The 21996-nt window shown below is 41.2% G+C and overlaps 1 protein-coding gene across 8 annotated transcripts in view; it reads left to right on the top strand.

The window, feature by feature from the left end:
• The window catches only part of NOCT (nocturnin), a 29312-nt gene extending 13636 nt beyond the window's left edge, over positions 1-15676 (top strand). For 7 of the 8 annotated variants that reach the window (XM_025462271.3, XM_049097213.1, XM_025462275.3 and 4 more), the window contains 2 exons: positions 11695-11964; positions 13709-15676. In XM_025462271.3, coding sequence (XP_025318056.1) covers positions 11695-11964; positions 13709-14544 — 1106 coding nt within the window. In that variant the 3' untranslated portion in view covers positions 14545-15676. Of the gene's footprint in view, positions 1-8248; positions 8287-11694; positions 11965-13708 lie in introns of all 8 variants that reach the window. The other variant, XM_025462270.2, reaches the window with a different exon arrangement.
• Positions 15677-21996: the final 6320 nt, after the last annotated feature.

Genomic DNA, 21996 nt, shown 5'->3' with positions numbered 1-21996 from the left:
CCAAAGTTTTCACTTGAAAAAAAAAATTTTTTTAAAGATTCTATTTATTTATTTGACAGCGCACATAGCAGAGGGAGCCACAGGGAGAGGGAGAAACAGGCTTCCCGGTATGGGGCTTGATCCCAGGACCCTGGGATCACAATCTGAGCCAAAGGCAGCCTCTTAATCGACTGAGCCACCCAGGCACCCCTCACGTGAAAATTTTTATCATTGATGCAAATAACTATCTTTTATTTTCCTTAAAGTGACAGGCTCACTTACACATTTTTTTAAAAGATTTTATTTATTTATTCATGACAGACACACAGAGGCAGAGACACAGACAGAGGGAGAAGCAGGCTCCCCACAAGGAGCCCTATGTGGGACTCGATCCTGGATCCTGGGATCACGCCCTGGGCCAAAGGCAGACGCTCAACTGCCGAGCCACCCAGGCGTCCCTCACACATTTTAGTGAAAATGCCTGATGTCCTTATCTGATTAACTATACTTGGTCAGGTTTACCTTCAGGTGAAAATGGTGCTCTGTGAAAAAGGGGGCTATTCATTTTGCAACTCAAGTACTTTTCTGTAAGACATTGAATTTTGGTATGCAGCAAAAGTGCTTTATACGTATTTTCCATTGTCACATATAAAAAGACACATGTTATCTGGATGCCTGGATGGCTCAGTGTTTGAGCGCCTGCCCTCTGCTCAGGGTGTGATCCTGGAGTCCTGGCGTGGGGTCCCACCGAGCTCCCTGCAGGGAGCCTGCTATCCCTCTGTCTCTCATGAATGAATGAATAAATAAATAACCTTAAAAAGACATGTTATCAAGGTTCCAGATTTAACAAAAATACCACTGCCTCATTAAGGATGTTTTTAAGTAAAACTGACTTTTTTAAAAAACTGAGTGTGTGTGGTGGTGAAGAATACTATGGCTACTGATGGTCTGATGCCAATGCTTGATTCATGTTAAGGCAAAAGCAGTTTTAACATGTTCGTGGATAAACAAAAATGGTGTATTAGTATTATTATGAAAGTAAGAGTCACGCATACCTTTAAAAGGGTCTCAAAAAAAATAAAAGGGTCTCAAACATCCCCAAGGGTCTATAGGGCACCCTTGGAGAACCGCTGCTAGAACAGCTTCATTAGTGGGCTGTTAACTCAATTTCATTGGGTCAAGACCAGCATTCCTGCATAAGAAATAATCATTTTGTGAAGCTCATTAGATATTTATATATGCCACGGTGTGTACTGAGTTGGGAACATAGGCTTCATTTGTTGCTTAAGTTTTTACGTTGGCTTAAAATATGTATCCTACCAAGTTATACATATAAGTATATAAATATTCATATGCATTTATTATATATGCTCACAGAGTGACATGTGAAATGACTTTTTTTAATGACATTTTTAACCTAATGTGTTCATCACCACAGAAATGCAGTATCTGCTGAGGAGTGATTAGACAAGGCATCGGGACCATCTCAGGCCACAAATAAATGCAGGGGATCCCTGGCTGGCTCAGCAGTTTAGTGCCTGCCTTTGGCCCAGGGTGCGATCCTTGAGTCCCTGGATTGAGTCCTGTGTCGGGCTCCCAGCATGGAGCCTGCTTCTCCCTCCTCCTGTGTCTCTGCCTCTCTCTCTCTCTCTCTCTCTCTCTCTCTCTCTCTATCACAAATAAGTAAATAAATAAATGCAAGCAGAATTCCTTAGATGTAATGTTATATTTTATTTAAAAATGCTTTAGATTCCTGTCTTTATTTTATCCTCACAATAATTCTGGACATATGAAGATATAAAATATATGTTTGTAGCATGGGGGAAAAGCAGCTAGATGGCAGAGATAGCTAAATGGTTAGCTAATGGCAGACAGCATGTGGAAAATCAGAGTCCTACAATATACGTGTCTGTAATTTATCTCTATCTGTACACCTGTGTGTATAGTCAGTGAAACATGGATTCATCCTGAGACTTCTGACTCTAGCTCAGTACGGCATAATTCATCCTGGCTTATTTCCTTATTTCCTTTGTCTGTAACTTGCCTCTTTCAGTGAGAAATATGGTTCCCACCCTCCACTGTCCGCCCCTTCTTCAGCCCCAATGTGTATGCGAAGCAGTTCTGGAGCTGTTAACACCTGCCACCCCCGTGAGAAACTTTCCTCACTGGAGTACAGTTCCTTTAGGCTTGAGCTGGGTAGTTTCCCATTAAAACGCTGTTTCCCGAAATTACTCAGATCACAGCTCTTTTTTCACTTGAATCCCTTTTGTAAGATTGCCATACATTTGTACTACAGTTAGGTTCGTATGTCGAAGTCTACATTCTGTCCTGATTGTTCCGTCTTCTGATTGGTATTTTCAATTTGTGCATGTTAAAGTTTCTTCTTTTTGATGGATGGTTGTATGGATTTTGACGAATGCATGGGGTTGTGTATATCCCAGCCTAGGGCCGTACAGAGCAGTTCCCTCACCCTCAAAATTCCCCTAGTCAGCCACCACTGTCCCCCTACCCCTGCCCCCCCATCCTCTGGCAGCTACCAATCCAGATAGTTTTGCCTTTTCCAGAATGTCGTATGAACAAAACCATATAATATGTAAGTTTTAGGGTCTGGCTTCTTTGATTTACAAAATACATTTGAGATTCATCCATGTTACATGTATGAATCTTGCAAATCAACAATTTGTTCCTTTTCATTCCTGGATACTGTTTTATTATTAGGATGTGATGTGCTGCAGTAGTTTACCATTCCATGGTGAAGGGCATCTTGGTTGCTTCCAGTTTGGGGCAGTTATTAATAAAACTGCTTCCTAACGTTTTTGTACATATGTTTTTTGCATGAACATAAGTTTTCAGGTTACTGTAGGTAAAATACCTAGGGGCAGGAGTTCTGGGCCATATGGTTAGTCTTGTGTTTAATTTATAAAAACCTTGGGGATCCTTGGGTGGCTCAGTGGTTTAGCGCCTGCCTTTGGCCCAGGGCATGATCCTGGAGTCCCGGGATCGAGTCCCACATAGGGCTCCCGGCATGGAGCCTGCTTCTCCCTCTGCCTGTGTCTCTGCCTCTCTCTATGTCTATCATAAATAAATAAATCTTAAAAATTATAAAAACCTGCCAAACTGTCTTCCAGAGGGGCTGTTCATGGGAAGCAATAAATGGCAGTTTGTGAAGGAGTGGTATCATTTCTTATTTAAATATTTGGAGGGATCCCTGGGTGGCGCAGCGGTTTGGCGCCTGCCTTTGGCCCAGGGCGTGATCCTGGAGACCCGGGATCGAATCCCACATCAGGCTCCCGGTGCATGGAGCCTGCTTCTCCTTTTGCCTGTGTCTCTGCCTCTCTCTCTCTCTCTCTCTGTGTGACTGTCATAAATGAGTGAAATTAAAATAATAAATAAATAAATAAATAAATAAATATTTGGTAGACATACCAGTGAAGCATCAGAGCCTGGGCTTGATAATTCAGTCTCTTTGCTGCACTAATTGAACTACTCCCATAGAGCTTGAGGGGCTGGGGGGACTAGCTCTGGTGCAGGAGTATCGCAGATTATACTCTTCTTTCCTGAAGTCCAGAAGCTCCCATGAATATCAAAGCTCCTTTTTGCTGTATGCCTTTGATCCATATTCAGAGCGTTGAAATGGTTGGTTTTGAGAGTTCTCCTTAGGTTTATAGAGCTTTGGGAGGAGAGGGATTTGTGGGCTCCCGCATGCCCATCAGGTCCAAAGTCTCCTGCTTCTGTGGTTTTCCCTTTATTGTATCGCCATTAGCAAACAAGCATGTATAATAATAGCCTCCAAAAATTCTCTTGCCTCCATCCCTAGCCACTGCTCCATTTCTCTCGACTCTTTCAGGGCAAAATTTCCTCAGATTGGTTCTCTGCTCTGTCCTAGCTCCTCTTTTCCCCACAACTCCACCAAAAATTGAAAATTGCTCGTTAAAGCCACTGAAGTTTTCCATGCTGCTAAATCCAGATGGTCTCAGACTTCATTTTCCTGGAACTGTCAGTAGTGTTTGACACTGGCGGTAACTACTTCATGGATGAAACACTTTGTTTACTTTGTTTCCAGGAAGATCATGCTCCCCTTCCTCTTCTCCTGCTTCTCTGGCATGTCATCCTCAGATTTTCACCACATCTTCCCCAGTTTGCCCCAGAGCTCAGCCCTTAGACGTGTTTTCTCTCAACTCACTTCAGTCTCCAGTGTCCATGGACTTCTCCCAACCATTTATTTCCAGTGTACTCCTCTCTCCTAAGCCTCAGTCCTGTCTAATTGCCAAACTCCTATTTGGCCAACCATCAAATCTTCCTGGCTGGTACTGGCAGCGTCATCTTTCTAGCTGCTCTGCTGGCAACCTTCGGGACCTTTTTGACTATTTGTTTTCTCTCAGGCCACATCCAGGTTATCACTAAAACTTCATGGCTCAAATTAGATTTATTCAGAATCCAGCCACTTTAACGGCTATCATCACGACTCTAAGCCACCACTGTCTTTTGCCAGATGATTGTTAATTATCCTCTACTGGGTTTTCTATGTCTCCTCTTATTTTCCTGCAATGTAGTATATTTTTAATACATCAGCCAGTGAGGTTTTTTTTTATTTTTTATTTATTTTATTTTTTTTTATAGTGAGAGGAGGCATGGGGGAAGGGCAGAGGAAGAGAATCTTAAGCAGGCTCCCTGCCCAGCGTGAAGCCCAACGTGGGGCTTGATCTCACAACCCTGAGATCATGACCTGAGCCAAAACCAGGAGTCTGTCACCTAACAGATTGAGCCCCCCAAGCATCCCCAATGAGATTTTTTTTTTAAACGTAAATGAGATTCTTATTCCTGCTTACAGTTCTCCTGTGGCTTCCCATCTCAGATAAAAGCTCAGGTACTTTGAATGGCTTACAATGCCCTATAATCTGCCCTCCTGTCCTTACTGTCTCACTGACTTCCTCTCTCATTCATTCTGTAAATCATTTCAGTGTGTTCCTGTTTATCAACCTTGCCAAACATGTTCCTTTCTCAGGGCTTTTGCATTTGCTGTTCCTTCTGTCCAGAAGGTTCTTCCACTGGATCTCCATTAAGACTTCCAGATTTATTTCCTTACCACCTTCAGGTCTCTCTGCTCAAATTCCATCTTTTAGTGAGACTTCCTTGAGCATCCCGTGTAAATCAACAACTCCCCAGTCACCAGCATTCTCTATTTCCTCTTCTTTTATTTTTCTCCATGGTACTTTTCACCATGTGACCATCGTCTTAAAGCTCATACTACAGTATAAGCTCCCTGAGGACAGAGATTTTAGTCTATTCAGTGATCCACCTGCAGTGGGCCAGAATGTGTCTGGTATCTAGTGTCTGTGTGTTTGGGAGAGTGAGGCAAGAAATTATGGTGGCGACCTATGATGGACCAAGGAAATGGCTTAGTCATTTGGAATTAATATGGAATTAAAGTTCCATATTTTAAGTCTTATTTTTTTTTACAGTGTTTTTCTGATTACTGTTACCTATCCTGCTTTAACCCTTATTATACCCTAGCCCATCCACATAGTAAGCACTCAGTTTTTCTCTCATTAGTTCATGTGTATTAACCTTTCCCCAAATTCTTGAGAGAAAAGATCAACATGTATCTTACTGGTTTGAAGTGCCCTTCCTGAAACTCAGCATAGGGAAATAAGATTGTAAAATTAACTTACCGCCCGGCCAATTGTCTCTAAGGACTGTGCAATTAGACTAGATTACGAAGATTAGAGTTTTGCTCCAGACCACACCGGAAAGAGGAAAAGGTAGAGGTGATTAAATTGCAGAGTGTACTATGAGGACAGAACCTGACACACAGGGGGCCCTTGAGTGTGCAGAAGAGTGGACTGGCAGAGACATCTTTCAAATCATCTGGCGCTCTCTCTTCATTCAGGCTCACTATGCAACAGGTTGATTCATTAATCAGCTTCCTAGGTACTTTAGTATTAGAAGGCTTGTGCTGGGTCGCTTTGTTATTACATAAATTGATGTTCACATTTGCATCAGTCCACCTTAGGGACCATTTCTGAGTTTCCTATAAGATCCAAGGAGCAGAGTACAGGACTATAATAAATACTTCCTAACAATACCCCTCCACCTAGTCTCTCATTTGAAATTTAGCCTAATGACCTCTTTCTCAGGCAAATGAAACTACAGTGAAATAACAGCAAAAGGTCTATGCTAGTAAAACATTTTTAAAGGTTATTTTCAGGTATTTCATACCCAAGTACAATGGACTGTTGAACAACACAAGGAAGGTGGGGGAACCAAACCCCTGCATGATCAAAAATTTGCATGTAATTTGATTCCTCCAAAACTGTACTAATATTCTGTTGACCAGAAGCCTTGCTGAACATAAGCAGTTGACTAGCACATATTTTGCTTTGTTTTAAGATTTTATGTATTTATTCATGAGAGACACAGAGAGAGAGGCAGGGACACAAGCAGAGGGATAAGCAGGCTCCATGCAGGGAGCCCGATGTGGGACCCGATCCTGGGTCCCCAGGATCATGCCCTGGGCTGAAGGTGGCGCTAAACCACCAAGCCCCCCGGGCTGCCCTAGCACATATTTTGTATGTTGTGTTATATACTGTATTCTTGAGAAAAGAAAGTGCTCTTTAAGAAAATCATAAGGAAGAGGAAATACACCTAGAGTACTGTACTATAAAAAAATCCACATATAATTGGATCACATCTTCAAACTTGTGTTGTTCAGAGTCACCTGTACTGTTAACACATGAAAGTGTCCATTATGGGTCTCAAATAGAGGAACAAAAGTCATTCTTAACAGTACATGCAAGTTTTCTTAATATAAATATGTGTCTGTAGTACAAATAACATGTTATTTTGAAGTCGCCACCTGTTCTAACCTGGATGCGTTTTCCCAAAAAATCTTGAGGAAATTAGGATCCTTTAGAAAGCCCTGATTTGAAAGGTCTATAAGCAGGTCTAGAGAGTTGTGCACAGCTAAACCGTGATAGAACTGGATGGTAATTGGTCTGTGGATGCCTGTCCCTTTCAAGGCCTTACTACTTAGTCATGCTACAGTTCATCTTTTTTGCTGCAAAGCTTTGTCTTTTGAGGGTAGATTTAATTTTTGAAAACCACCAGAAGACTGAGAGGCCAAATAAGATAGATGATCAAACTTTAAATAATCTGCTGGTGGTCCAAAATGAGTTGCCTTTACCAAGAGTGCTTTCCTTGAGTGTTGTAGTTCATAGTTTTGAAAATGCATTTATAGGCTAAACCCCAAAAAAGACAATAGAGAATGATGGAATCAGAATATTCATTTGCTTCGTTTCACATCTACACAACAATGTCACAGTAACAATCAAATCCTGCCACTAATTATGATTACTGTAAATGCTTTACAATTAAAGTTTTTCTTTTTTTCTTTTTTTTTTTTTTAGTAACCTCTACACTCACGTGGGGCTTGAACTCACAACCCTGAGATGAAGAACTGTAGGCTCTTGCAACTAAATCAGGCACCCCCAGTTTAAAATTTTTTTAATAAAATTTACAAAATTGAATATATTTTCCTTATTCTGGTCCCTGTCCTTCCCCCTTTTAGTTGTATAAGTTTTCACAAGTTCGTTGTGGGATTAGACAGCTGTTACATATTGTACTCTCTTAACCTCATTTAGACTTGATTTTCTGACTTGCTGTAGGTTCGTTTATTTTTAATATTTTATTTATTTACTCATGAGAGACACAGAGAGAGAGAGAGAGAGAGGCAGAGACCCAGGCAGAGAGAGAAGCAGGCTCCCTGCAGGGACTCGATCCCAGGACCCCGGGGTCACGCCTTGAGCCAAAGGCAGATGCTCAACCACTGAGCCACCCACAGGTCCCAGAGTCTTGCTTTTTAAAAAAAAAATTATTTATTTGACAGAGATGGGGGGGGGGGAGAGCACAAGGGGAGAGATCCTATTCCATACTGTGTGTATGTGTGAGTCTGTGTGTTTAACAACCCTTTAAAACCATTCTTAGCTAGAGGACTGTACAAAAATATGCCTGGCTACAGTTTGTCAGCCCTGCTCTATAGTTTCCTCAAGAAAGGCTCATGGAGTCAGTTTTCCATGCTGGATATAAATTCTCTGCCCACATATGGAGGAGCTTTATATATAAAGTTTGAGTTATAAATTTAAAATATGTAACTTCGTTTTCTCTTGGCATAAAACATTGCAGTTGCAGTCTGGTGATACTCTTATTTTCCTTATAAGTTACTTAATGTTTCTGCCTGGATGCCCAAGAGATTTTTTTTTTCTCTTTACAGTCCATTTGGTGTTGGTCATTCTGGGTTGATATTCTCAGGTATGTGTTGTGTTTTTCAATACGTAGTTTCAAGTATTTTTTTTCCAGTTTTTTTTCTTTTTTCTTTTTTTTAGATAAAAGACAGACCTTTGTGTCTGTCTTTTCTAACCTTACATAATTTTTTTCTTTTAAACCATTTTATTAAAAAAATTAAAAAATCATTTTATTTTTTTCCAGCTAATTGAAATTAATACAGATAAAAATAGTATATATTTAAGATATACTACATGATGTTTTGGTATACATATGCATTGTGAAATGATTACTTCAACTGAGCTAATTAACACATTTTCAACTTCACAGTTACTGTGTGTGTGTGTGTGTGTGTGTGTGTTGAAATCACTTAAGATCTACTCTCTTAAAAGATTTCAAGAATACAATACAGTTGTTAACTACAGTTACATGCTGAAATTATATCTCCAGAAATTAATTCAACCCTGCATGATTGAAATTTTGTATTCTAAAAACTTTCTTGATTTATAGTTAAGTATTCATTTCATTTCCTTGCATTGGTTTTCCTGCTACAAGAATTCCTATTACCTGTATATTGGATCTTTGATTAAATTAAGCACATATATTTGCCACTATCTCATTTTCTTATTACCTAATTCTCTTTTGTTGCTAATTTCTGAGTTTTCTAATTGACTTAGACTATCCTGTCATTTTCTTAGTGACTTTCAGGTCATTTGTATTAAGATACAGTTTTTATTTGCTTTCTGGGCATGTATATTTGGTACGCTTTCATTGGCTGAAATGGATGTTGCTCTTTATGTGAAGGTTTTTCTAACTTTAGAAGGAAGTGTGGTTCAGAATGGTTTATATTTATTTATAAATTTATTTTTTATTGGTGTTCAATTTGCCAACATATAAAATAACACCCAGTGCTCATCCCATCAAGTGCCCCCCTCAGTGCCCGTCACCCAGTCACCTCCACTCCCCCTTCCCCCACCCCTAGTTTGTTTTCCAGAGTTAAGAGTCTCTCATGTTCTGTCTCCTTTCTGATATTTCCCACTCATTTTTTCTCCTTTCCCCTTTATTCCCTATCACTATTTTTTATATTCCCCAAATGAATGAGACCATATAATGTTTGTCCTTCATCCTTCTCCGATTGACTTATTTCACTCAGCATAATACCCTCCAGTTCCATCCACGTCAAAGGTTCAGGATGGTTTAATCTGGCTTCACATAACTCGTCAAACCTTGGAGTCCTGTTGGACCATCTTTTTTTTTTTTTTTTTAAAGATTTTATTTTTTTAATTTTTATTTATTTATGATAGAGAGAGAGAGAGAGAGGCAGAGACACAGGCAGAGGGAGAAGCAGGCTCCAGGCACCGGGAGCCCGACGCGGGATTCGATCCCGGGTCTCCAGGATCGCGCCCTGGGCCAAAGGCAGGCGCCAAACCGCTGCATCACCCAGGGATCCCTGGACCATCCTTCATGTTCAATTTTGCGTACTTGCTTTTTATCACAATAACGACCCCACAACTCTGCTTGACAATGATACATCAAAAAGAGTGGAGCAAACCTGTTAACTGAACTACCACAATAGGCCAATAGTGTGCTTCCAGCCTGACGTATGTCAAACATTGCCATATGTTTCAAATGTAACCTGCCCCGTGGTGCCCCTGTGACATTTTGGTGTACAGTTTGGGTGGTGCTACTGCTCTGTAGACTACACTTGAGAAACCAACCAGTAAGACCGTTAACTTCTTTTTTCTTAAAAACTAGAAGTACAGAAGAAAGATTTTCAAAGTTGTACTACCACTTGAGAAGAAAATTCCTTCCTCTGGACCCATGCACTCAGATAGGCAAGCAGATTGATTAAAAATAATTTAATATGGGATCCCTGTGTGGCGCAGCGGTTTAGCGCCTGCCTTTGGCCCAGGGCGCGATCCTGGAGACCCGCGATCGAATCCCATATCGGGCTCCTGGTGCATGGAGCCTGCTTCTCCCTCTGCCTACGTCTCCGCCTCTCTCTCTCTCTCTGTGTGTGACTATCATAAATAAATAAAAATTAAAAAAAATAAAAATAAAAATAATTTAATATGCTCAAATCAGACTGGAAACAAGTGTGTGCATGCATTTGCGCATGTATGTGTGTGAGAGAACAAACAGGCTTGCTTGAGGCTGCACGTACACTTAAATGGGGTAATGCGTTTCTTTGCCTTAATCTAGTATTCTTACTGGGGAAAAAGACCACGTCTACATTGAGTTGATGAAAAGGAACAACAGAGCATGCGTGCATGCTTATTGACCTTGATATTTAAGAACATTTGGTGGTAAATATTTGAATTTGCTTTTGTGACCTCTATCAGTGAACATGATTGACTGCTGGCTTCAGATTCCGTCAACAGCCTGCCAGATTATGTATTTTACTAGAAAACTGTGTTTCTCTCGAGAGGCAAGGATATGGATGTGGTACGGAAACCCAGATTCCTCCCTACCACGGTTTGTCATATACAGAATCTTGGAGGTTATTCCAAGCAAAAACTTGACCCTAAGTTATACTGTAATAAGGAGCCAGAAAGAGCGGTCACTTGCTTCCAGGTGCAGCTTCCCTTGAGCTAAATAGTGGGAGATCGTGCTCTCCTCTCCTCAGTGAATTATAATAGGATATCAGGATAAAGAGTGAAGCACTAGGAAACGCACTGAGCTCGGTGTGATCCTGCTCCTCTCCATATCATTTCTCTTTCCAGGATCCCAGGAAATGTGGGCAACCTTCTCTTACCCCTTCTACCTCCAACCCTTTTTCTGGATTCTTAAAACATCTGGCAATTGATATTATAGACTCTATTGCTCAGTGATGTTCAGAGTCCTGCAGAAAGCCAGAGCTCTGATGGATAATTAACATTTAAGAAAAAATGGATATGGATTTAACCCAGCTTTCACTTTCCGTAACAGAGGGATCTGTATAGATGAGGTGGCCAGAGCAGCAGCCTGCTATCACCTGATCTTTTCTCCAGGATTATCACGGGTTTTCTAACATCTGGCTTTTTACAAACTGGCCTTCAAGTTTTTATTAAAACATGTAGAAAGACGAATGTGGATTTTTGTCATGCCCTGCTTTCATAATAAGACTGGGTCTGTAAGTTACAAAGAAATCCTAAACTGGAAGAGGACATAAAGATCAAGGTATATCTCCCTTAAAAGATTTATCTTAATCAGAGGCTGTTATGAACATAGTATTTCAGTTAACCTGCCCTAGTAGGAAGCTAGAACCTGGAAACCCCTGTAAGCCACCACCTCTGTGGAAATGCTTCATACATGAACCTGGCAACATTGCCCTCAGTGGAGTTCCTTTGGCTTCTATGGAACAATAAATATTTTATCTTCTAGTTGAGCTGAGTGAAAATGGAAGAAGAGCAGAAAAGGGAGCTGAGTGTATGATTGTGCCTTTCTTTTCTACAGTGTGTTCCATGGGAAACGGTACGAGCAGACTCTATAGTGCTCTTGCCAAGACACTGAACGGCAGTGCTGCCTCCCAGCACCCAGAATATTTGGTATCACCTGACTCTGAACATCTGGAGCCCATTGATCCCAAAGAACTCCTTGAGGAATGCAGGGCTGTCCTGCACACTCGACCTCCCCGGTTCCAGAGGGATTTTGTGGATCTGAGGACAGACTGCCCCAGTAGCCACCCACCTATTCGAGTCATGCAGTGGAACATTCTTGCCCAAGGTATGTCTGATGCATTTGTGCCTGAGCAGTTAAGTTTGCTATGACTGCCTTTCCGTTTCTGTACGTGCCTGGAGCACTGATGTGTTATGTGGAGGGAAGAGGTGTGGGCAGGTAGAGGTGTAGGAGGATTGGGTGACTTAGGGCAGCCGTGAGGAGCTCCCAGAAGGGGAGGGAAAGAAAGAAGCCCATCCAGTTTGCACAAATAAATCTTGCACTCAAGATTTATACCTTACCTTCCATGTTTGCAGGCTATCCTAATACAGTATCTACTTCCCAGCATGTCCGTATTTAAAGGACCTTGTGTTTTATTAGCCTCAAACTTCTGTTGCCTCTCTCATTCCTCAGCACCAAGATAACACTTGCAAGGGAGAAACTAAACCTGCTGAAGGGGTAACATGTATAACTTTCTTCAAGGAATGGGGGGGACTCTCTGGGGGTAGTGAGGTGGTGCGAGTGTGGAAGCCAGATTCCCACCTGTGTGTGTCTCTGTAACTTGAAGCCAAAGAGATCATTGCTTTAGTTCTTTATTCGTTAAAATGTTAGTTAAAATGTTACTTTGTTACGGTAGAAAGGACAACCTAGGTCTGCCGAAAATGTATTAGTGAACTCTGTAGTATTACCCCCTTTCATGTAGCAGTTGAAATTTTAAGAAGCAAGGCAGCTTTTTAAAGAAGGGCATATACCGACTTTTCCATCTTAGATTTGTTTTTTTATCCTCCTAGGTGTTCGTCCATAAGTAGGAAAAGCTGCCTATTTAAGATAGGTTCCATCCACATTGGTTCATATGGCTCATTACATAGTGTTAAAATTATAGATGGGGCACCTGGCTGACTCCGTCGGTAGAGCATGCGACTCTTGATCATGGGTTGTGAGTTCAAGCCCCATGTTTGGTGTAGGGATTACTTAAAAATAAAATCTTTTTTTTTAATTGACATAAAAAGTTAAATATATTTTTCATCGACATGGTTTAGATCCCAGGGACTGTGAAGAACACTGTTTAAGGCTAAAAATTTAAGCTCTTATGTCCTAGGATACAGTTACATGAAATAGTTTTAATATGAAAGAAAATAAATAGCTTCCTTTATCTGAATAGTAAGAGGTTATTTAGTTTGGTAGCTTTTTTTGTTTGGTTTTGGGGGTTTTTTACTTCTTATTTTTTTAATTTTTTTAAAAAAGATTTTATTTATTCATGAGAGACACAGATTGAGAGGCAGAGACACAGGCAGAGGGAGAAACAGGCTCCATGCAGGGAGCCTGATGTGGGACTCGATCCTGGATATCCAGGATCACGCCCTGGGCTGAAGGCAGATGCTCAACCGCTGAGCACCCCAGGCGCCCCTGTTTTTGTTTGTTTGTTTGTTTGTTTTGTTTTTTTGAGAGAGCGAGCACAGACATGTGCACGCATGAGCCTGGGGGACAGGCAGAAGGGGAGAGAGAATCTGAAGCAGGCTCCACGCAGAGCAGGGTCCAACGCAGGGCTTAGTCTCACGACCCTGAGATTGTAACCTGAGCCAAAATCAAGAGGTACTGGATGGATGTTAACTGACTGAGCCACCCAGGCACCTCAGTTTGATAGATTAATACAGTTTAGACAGACAAGAATCGCCCAAAGCATCTGAAGTAGAGAAAGCATTCTGAGGGTCTTGAGTCGTGTCAAACCGAAAGAGACTTGCCAGGTACTTAGCTACTATAGAACCATGACTTCTAACTACCCTGTGACAACTGACTGGCTTTTTTATTTCAGCTCTTGGAGAAGGAAAAGACAACTTTGTACAATGCCCTGTGGAAGCCCTCAAGTGGGAAGAAAGGAAATGTCTCATCCTAGAAGAAATTCTAGCCTACCAGCCCGATATATTATGTCTCCAAGAGGTGGACCACTATTTTGACACCTTTCAACCACTCCTCAGTAGATTGGGCTATCAGGGCACGTTTTTCCCAAAGCCCTGGTCACCTTGTCTAGATGTAGAACACAACAATGGACCAGATGGCTGTGCCTTGTTTTTTCTCCAGAACCGATTCAAGTTAGTCAATAGTGCCAATATTAGGCTGACGGCCATGACATTGAAAACCAATCAGGTGGCCATTGTACAAACTCTGGAGTGCAAGGAGTCCAGTCGACAGTTCTGTATTGCTGTCACTCACTTAAAAGCACGTACAGGCTGGGAACGATTTCGCTCAGCTCAAGGCTGTGACCTTCTCCAGAACCTGCAGAACATCACCCAAGGAGCCAAGATTCCCCTCATTGTTTGTGGGGACTTCAATGCAGAGCCAACAGAGGAGGTCTACAAGCACTTTGCTTCCTCCAGCCTCAACCTGAACAGTGCGTACAAGCTGCTGAGTGCTGATGGGCAGTCAGAACCTCCGTATACTACCTGGAAGATCCGGACCTCAGGGGAGTGCCGGCATACACTGGATTATATATGGTATTCTAAACATGCTCTAAGTGTGAAGTCAGCTCTTGATTTGCTCACAGAAGAACAGATTGGACCCAACCGGCTACCATCTTTTAATTATCCTTCAGACCACCTGTCTCTAGTGTGTGACTTCAGCTTTAACGAGGAACCTGATGGACTTTTATAAATGCTTGTCTATGTCTCTTTAATCACCAGAGTCTTAACCAGGGATGTTTCAGGAAACTGAAATAGGATAAGTTGCTTGAGGAAGGATTCCCAGTTTCTCTTACATCATTTTCCATGTTTCCAGCATGCCCTTGGGAAGGAATCCCCATTAGTCTACAAACGTTTTCCTTAAAACCTATAGCAAAAAAGGTGTTTGCACTCCAGTTTTAGCTTGTAGGATTTTCTTTCCCTTAGCGTTACATTTTCATCATTTAAGGGCATTAAAAATTAGGTTTGTTTTGTAGCCTTTTCAGATTAAGGATAGACTTGCTTGAGCCCTCCATAATTAACAAGTATACAAGAACAATTCCTCTAGACAGCATTTCAGGTTATTTATTTGTGGTTGTTACAATGTCAGCAAGGTATGCATGGCAATATTTATTTTTTTTATATTTTCATGTAAGATTAAGTAATTAGAGCATTGTGAATGTTTTAAAACCACGCAGAACATAAGTTATATAGAGTAATTTATAGTGATTTTCTTAAATCTCTAAGATCTTTTTATTTGGGGGTCTAGTAGTATACAAAGGGACTATTTAGACGGGGCTTTTTGTTTGTTCTATAAGTGGACATATCAGGTGTCCTTGATACTTTCTTTATAAGTAATCCTTGCTATGCCTCCATGTTCCCATTGTTGGGTTCTTAAAGAGATTCCTTGGCCAATCAGTCTTCATTATTGAATCAGTGTTACGCGCTTAAGCGTTTTCCATTAGAAGGCTATGGTATACATTTGAGGTCACTCAATGTCTATTTGTATTGGACGTGCTTTTCACACTAGGTTATTTAGGAACTGCTATGTGGCAGTAGCTAAAAAGTAAGTGGGGCCTTCTTTTCAGAGATGGGAAACTAGGAAGCCTATTAACAAAGCTGTCCTTGAAATCTCCTAAGATAGCCAGGTGGCTAGTCCAAAACATCTAGAAGAGTGTAAAAACTTAGAAAGGTAACCTGGAATTCTGTTCCGACGAAATAAAAGTGGTAAAGATCACAAGGTGAAGCCCCTTTCAAACAAAATCCTAACAAATAACCTGTTGGTGATAAATTGATAACCCGTGAGTTGTAAATATTTAAGAATAATAAATGGTCTTTTAAAGCTAGTGCTTTTAATATCTTGTCTTTTTAGTCCAGAAAGAACCTGGGAGTACATTTGATCTTTGAATACTGTTAACCTGGTGACCCACAGTAATGGATTACTATTTACACACAGACCTTCATTTTTAAAGTGGACAAAGGTGGATTTGTAGCTGCACACTGAAGGCATCTATGCTTATGTAACATCTCTAGGCATCAAGGTTGGAATTCCCCAAAATGGTTCACCCAAATATTCTGCATCGGAACTACCTTTGAAACAAACAAGGTTTTCAGTACATTGTAATGTCAAGCAGGAAGAGCATCCGTACCAACTGTTATTTGGTTGAAATCCTAGCATGAGAATGGTACTCATATGCTGTTGAGAAACCAAAAGCTGATTGATACAGGCATTAGGTCTTGTATACGGTCATTAGGTATTGTTTGCGTGCCCCAAAATACACCAACCTGAAGAGAAACTATCACAACAGCCATAAGATGAGCAAATCCGGATGAGTATGAAAGCCAAAAAAATGTTTGAATTTCAAATGTTGTCCACCAGTGTATGAATTAACAGGCTATGGACTGAGGGTTAGACGAGGGGTGGCTAGGAATGCTAATGAGCAAAAAAGCTGGAAATGCCATGTGATTGTAATGTGCCTGTAAATGAAGGAGCTAGGGGGAAAATTCTGATGGAACTCTCTCCTTATGACTGATCCTTTGGAGTTATTATAGGAGGCTAAACACTTCAGTATGCTTGTTTGCTGCTTTTGTATTTGTCTTTATTTAAAATGTAGTTACGTGAACATTTTATGTGTAAGTAAACAATTTTTTAGTAGTATATTAAATCGTGTTGCATTGTACTTCATATTTTATTTTTCCTTTTAAGTCTTCGTAGACAGACACCCTTGCCTTCTGGACTAGCAGTAACCGGAAGCAGAATGGTAAGTAACACATCTGTATTCTAAGTTTTTAGACATGTTCCACTTAATGAATTTTTCTTATTCCATCGCCTGTACCTTTTTTGATTCAGTTTTTCCTTTTATATTATCACATAATATTTTAATCATGGTAGTAAGAGTCTTAAAAAGTAAACTGCAGATTTGAAGAGAGAATGGCAATGGATTTTTTCCTCCTCCATGCTGTATTTCAGTAGATTCCCTTCTACAAGGTGGCAGGAATACAATGACCTCTTCATTTATTTAAGCAAAGGATAATGGTGTATACTACGTAAGAAGTAACTAACATTTTGAGTTCCCTACCTTTGGCTCTAAGAGCTTTACATACAATCTTCCAACTACTCTCTTTTAATTTGTCTATACCTACTCTTAATTTAAAATGAGGAGTAAAACATCAAATCATTTTGACCAGTTTAATAGTAGTACAGCCAGTATTCAAACCCAGGTCTGTGTTGATTTCAGAGTGCTTCCTTCTTTCTTCACCAACGTGCCCCCCGTTGGCCTTGAGGGAGTACAGTTGGAGAGAAAAGTGATACATGGGGGAGGAAGAGATCTGTTCAGTGAGAAATGGCCAGACACCTGAAGCAAGTATTTTGTAGTACATGTGCACTACAGTATAGAAGCAAGATTCAGAGGCCAGCTCATGGCTGCCAGAGCAGATCTCAGTTCCTCTGATGAAGGTAGTTCAAAAGTAGAACATCTAATACTGTTTGCATACTTTGGTTTCTTTTTTTTTTTTTTTTTTAAGATTTTATTTATTTATTCATGAGAGACCCAGAGAGAGAGAGAGGCAGAGACACAGGCAAAGGGAGAAGCAGGCTTCATGCAGGGAGCCCGACGTGGGACTTGATCCCAGGACCCCAGGGTCATGCCCTGGACTGAAGGCGGCACTGAACCGCCGAGGCACCTGGGCTGCCCTGTTTGCTTACTTTGATGGTAGCTTTTTAGAAAGAAGCAAGAACAGTTACTCTAGGAAGTGTTTCAAACTAGAAGAAATTGATGCAGATATTCTGTATTTGAGCCATTTTTTAAAACATCCAAGATTTTACGATAGTGAAGGGAATGTTGCATATAATTAGATAATGTGTTTTAGGCTTGAGGAAGTTTATATCCAAGATATAAATTCTGAGAAGGGATAAAAACATGCTCATAATCGTAATTGATCTCAATTTTAGAAAAGGAAAGGCATCCAAAAAAACGAACGCACTTGCAGAAAGAGCTTTTTTTAATGCCATGTATAAAAATATGGCACAGGCAAGCTTCCATCTAGAGGAGAGAGATACCAGAATTGTAGAGGGCTGGCGCTTGGGCTTCTAAATCCAGGGGAGGGGAAAGCAAGCAACATCAGGGAGAAGGGGCCCGGTTCTAGGTGAGGACAGCTCGGCCTAGTATGGCCTAGAACTGGGCTCCATCTCTAGGGCCTCCGTTTTCTCATCCACAGACAATTGCGTCACACCTGCCCTGCCAACCCCATAGCTTTGTGAGATGTTTGTAAAATAATATTGCAAACTCTCGTGTAAAATATACACAGGATCCCTGAACTTCATTTCAAAAGTTCAGAGCAAGACAGGGAAGGGCATTGTACCTGATCAATACCATGGGTGTTCTAACAACCCACTCTTACTATTCCACAAATCATCATCTTTTAGTTTGAAAATGGAGAAATAACAGGGTTAAGAAAATTAAGCCCCAAGTAGGCGAGGAGCTGATAGAATGGCAAGATACTTTTTTTCCTATTTGTGCATACATGAGGTTGTAGGTGATCTGGTTCTTTAATCCCATGAGAGGATGCCAACCCTACTTTGATTTGTAAAGTAAAAAATAGTGCCTTGAAACAGAATATTCAAAATTCCAGGCCCTTGTCTCCTGGATTTCTGTGGGAAGTTCGGGTCTAAGAAAACACTCACCTGAGGTTAGACGTGCGGACACGGCCAGTCCTCTTGACAGAAGACCAGGAAAAGCTTTGTTGCTGGTAAACTGGATCATATGATTCTCATTACTGATCAACGAACGTCTCTTTTGCTCTGTCTTCCAAGACCTTCAAAGCCAGACCCTACAGCTGAATCTTACTCGGTAACATTTTACAATGTAGTGTTACCGTATGCGATCTGTAATGCTTTCATCTTTTTGCCATTCTTTTTTCTTTGCCTACTTTTCTTTTACCTTTTTTATCATTTTGACTTTCACTTATTCTTAGGTGATGTAAACTGTCAGAAATTCTTTTGGAAATAAAGCAGAGTATAAAGTATCTTGCTACATTAAATAGATTGAGGCCTCTAGATGGAGACGAGTTGTGTACAAGAATGGCAGCGTAGGGTTACGGAGCCTTCTCTAATATGGAGAAGCACCACTCAAGGACTGTGTCGGACTTCTCATTGTGGTTCCCACAGATTGGTACACCCAGAGAGAACACACAGCAAAATTCTGCGGCACTGTAAGATTTAGTTTGTGAGAAAGGATCATGATGTGGTAGGATAGGATAGACCTAACTCCTAAACCAACCTCTGCCCCCACCCCACCCCCTTTTTTTTTAATGGGAGGGAATGTAGGTTGAGGTTAAACCTAAACTAAATTGGGAGGCAGGGGAGTTCTGTTTTTAGGTCTGCCACTGACTAGCTGAACTGAGACCGAGGAGTCCATTTTTTCCTGAACTTTAGTTTATTTGTAAATACAGGCAATAGGTAAGAAAATCTCTAAGGGTTTTTAAAACATTAAACTGAGGCACTTCAACAAGATTTGCCACTGCTCAAAAATATCTTTGCAATTTTGTGGAACTGCTTCCGTATCCAGTTTGATGAAGGTCTCAAAACCAGTGTGAATTTAATAGCCACATAGGGCATCACCTAGCTTGATTCACATCAGTTTCTTAACCTCAAGTGATCTGACTATTTCTAAAACTAAAATCTTCCTCAGCAGAGAACTTGCCTGTATTATTTATGTTTTAAGTTTTAGGCACTGCTCCAGGAAGCAATTCAAAAGTATTTCTGAACAATGGTAACGTTGTCGGCATTAGTATAGCTTCCCAAAATAATTTGTTAAAGGGGCGAGGCACCTTAGCACGGTGTACTGTTGTGTAAGACTCTTTCATTGTAATTACAGAGATGTTAAATAGGAGATAAAGGCCTAAGAATTGATGAAATCTACAGTTCATAGGCTTTTCAAAAACTCCTTGTAATACTTAATAGATGTATCTCAAACTACCTTTTTCCACTGAACATTTTAGAAAAGCTTAGGTTAGGACACAGATCCTTGAACATAAAGCTTCCCTTGATTGTATCTGGATGGCAATGTGGTTCCCAAACTTGAGGGCAACAATGAAGTTTCCTAGAGATATTTTTAAAATCCTGCTGCCTGGCTCCCACTCCCACACACTGTAATTTAATTAGTATGGAGTGTGACCTGGGCAACAGGATTGGTAATTCTTTCCGGGTGGTTCTAATGGGCAGCAACATTACCATTGTGTTACAGTGAACTAATTAATGTGCTACAGTAACTCAGAAATAATTTGCATATAAGCAGTATTTCACCTGTTATGACAGTGATGGTATCACTTCATTAAGGAAAGTCTTCTAAAATAGACATTTTCTCAAAGTTAAACATTACAACAACGGGATAGGGAGAAACATCTTGGGAGAAGACAACTGTTGGTTTACAGCCTATTTATAGTTGTTTTGTTTTTGATATGGAGGGTTTTTTGTTTTTGTTTTTGTTTTGTTTTGTTTTTTTGAGATTTATTTGAGAGACAAAGAGAGCACAAGCAGGAGGGGCAGGAGGAGGAGAGGATCTCAAGTAGACTCCACCGAGCCGGGAGCTGGATGCCAGGCTCAGTACCACAGCCCCAAGATCACGAATGGAGCTGAAGCCAAGAGTTGGACACTTAACTGGCTGAGCCACCCAGGCGCCCCTGCAGTATTCTGCATTAAGCAGTCGTGTCCTGTCTTAGAAGTTCGCACTTTAGAAGTTGTGATATATTGTGCTTAAGTCCTGAACTCCACATTACTGCTGAGTCACAGTGTTCACAAAACAGTTATGGTTGCTTAAAAAGTAAAATAGATGAGAATCCAGTCCATTTCCCTGCTGCCATTGAGGTTTCAAAGCCTCGGAAGGGTGGTGCAGAAAGGCCAATCAGCACACTTGAAAGGGTGAATAGTAACCTCGTTCTCCTTCGGACGGGCATCACTGTGTGCCGCCCTCCTGCAGAATACGGTTGGTCTTAATTATGGGGGACGTGATCGTACAACAGAGCGCTGAAGTCCAGATAAATCACAACTACAGAGGGGTTGTGTTAGGAATGGGTCAAACCTGTAGTAACGGGGAGAAGGTGCAGTGACACTTGTGGAACTAGGGTAGGGTTGTTACTCCTGCTTGGAGCAGGCCAGGTGACTTCAAATAAGAGGAGCTTAGGATACTTCGTAAATAACCCCAAAGCCCAAAGGTGGTCTTTGCGTAGAAGTTTAGCTGGTCGTTGCTTACACACGACTTTTTATATATACAGTGATCAGAGCTGCCTTCTCCGTGGTGAAGTACTGCAAGGTGTGAGGCTAGCAAATGGGGATATACCGGGTGCCCCTCCCCTATCTGCTGCCAAGGCCATCTCCCTGCTGGGACTGCCCTTTTATTTTCATATCAACCTCTGGCTTTTTTTTTTTTTTTTTTTTTTTTAACTCTTACTCGCGTAGCCCTTCCTGCTATCCTTGATAGCGCCACCCACCCCATCTGGAAATGTTCCCTCTGTGCTTTCTCTGCCAACAGCCCTTCATTTCCCTGCAGGTTCCTGTTCCTCCCCCTAACCCTCATCTTCACATACTTTATACCTCTTAGTCACTAGACTCAGAATGCAAAGTGGACCACTCTGCAACCTGGGTGTTTTCAAGCCTATTTCAGAAATTTTTATTTTGATGTCTGTCACTTCTAACTCCGTAAATAAAGTGAACTCCTATCTCAGTGAAAGCAGAATGGTCTAGAGAGTAGCTATCCATGGTAGGGCCCAGTGAGGTACAGGTGCCTGGAATGTCTGTAGGCCAGAGACGACTAAAAGAGCAGCAAGAGGGGCACCTGGGTGACTCAATCGGCTCAGGTCATGATTCTGAGATCCTGGGATCGAGTCCTGCACTGGGCTCCCTGCTTCTCTGGCCCCTGCTTGTATGCCCTTGCTCGCTCATTCTCAAATAAATAAGGCCATTTTTTTTTTTTTTTTTTTTAAATAGAATAAGGCTTGGGAAGGTGGCCAGAGGCTGGATCAAAGGACTTAGACTTTTTTAGGAAGAGATGCCATTGAAGAGTTGTTTTTTTTTTTTTTTAAGATTTATTTATTCATGAGACACACACACAAGCAGAGACACACGCAAAGGGAGAAGCAGGCTCCCTGTGGGGACCCCGATGCGGGACTC

Source organism: Canis lupus, chromosome 19, assembly GCF_003254725.2.
Source record: "Canis lupus dingo isolate Sandy chromosome 19, ASM325472v2, whole genome shotgun sequence".
Taxonomy (NCBI): domain Eukaryota; kingdom Metazoa; phylum Chordata; class Mammalia; order Carnivora; family Canidae; genus Canis; species Canis lupus.
Note: the sequence above shows the minus strand (reverse complement) of the source record. Positions and strands in the feature narration are given on the sequence as shown.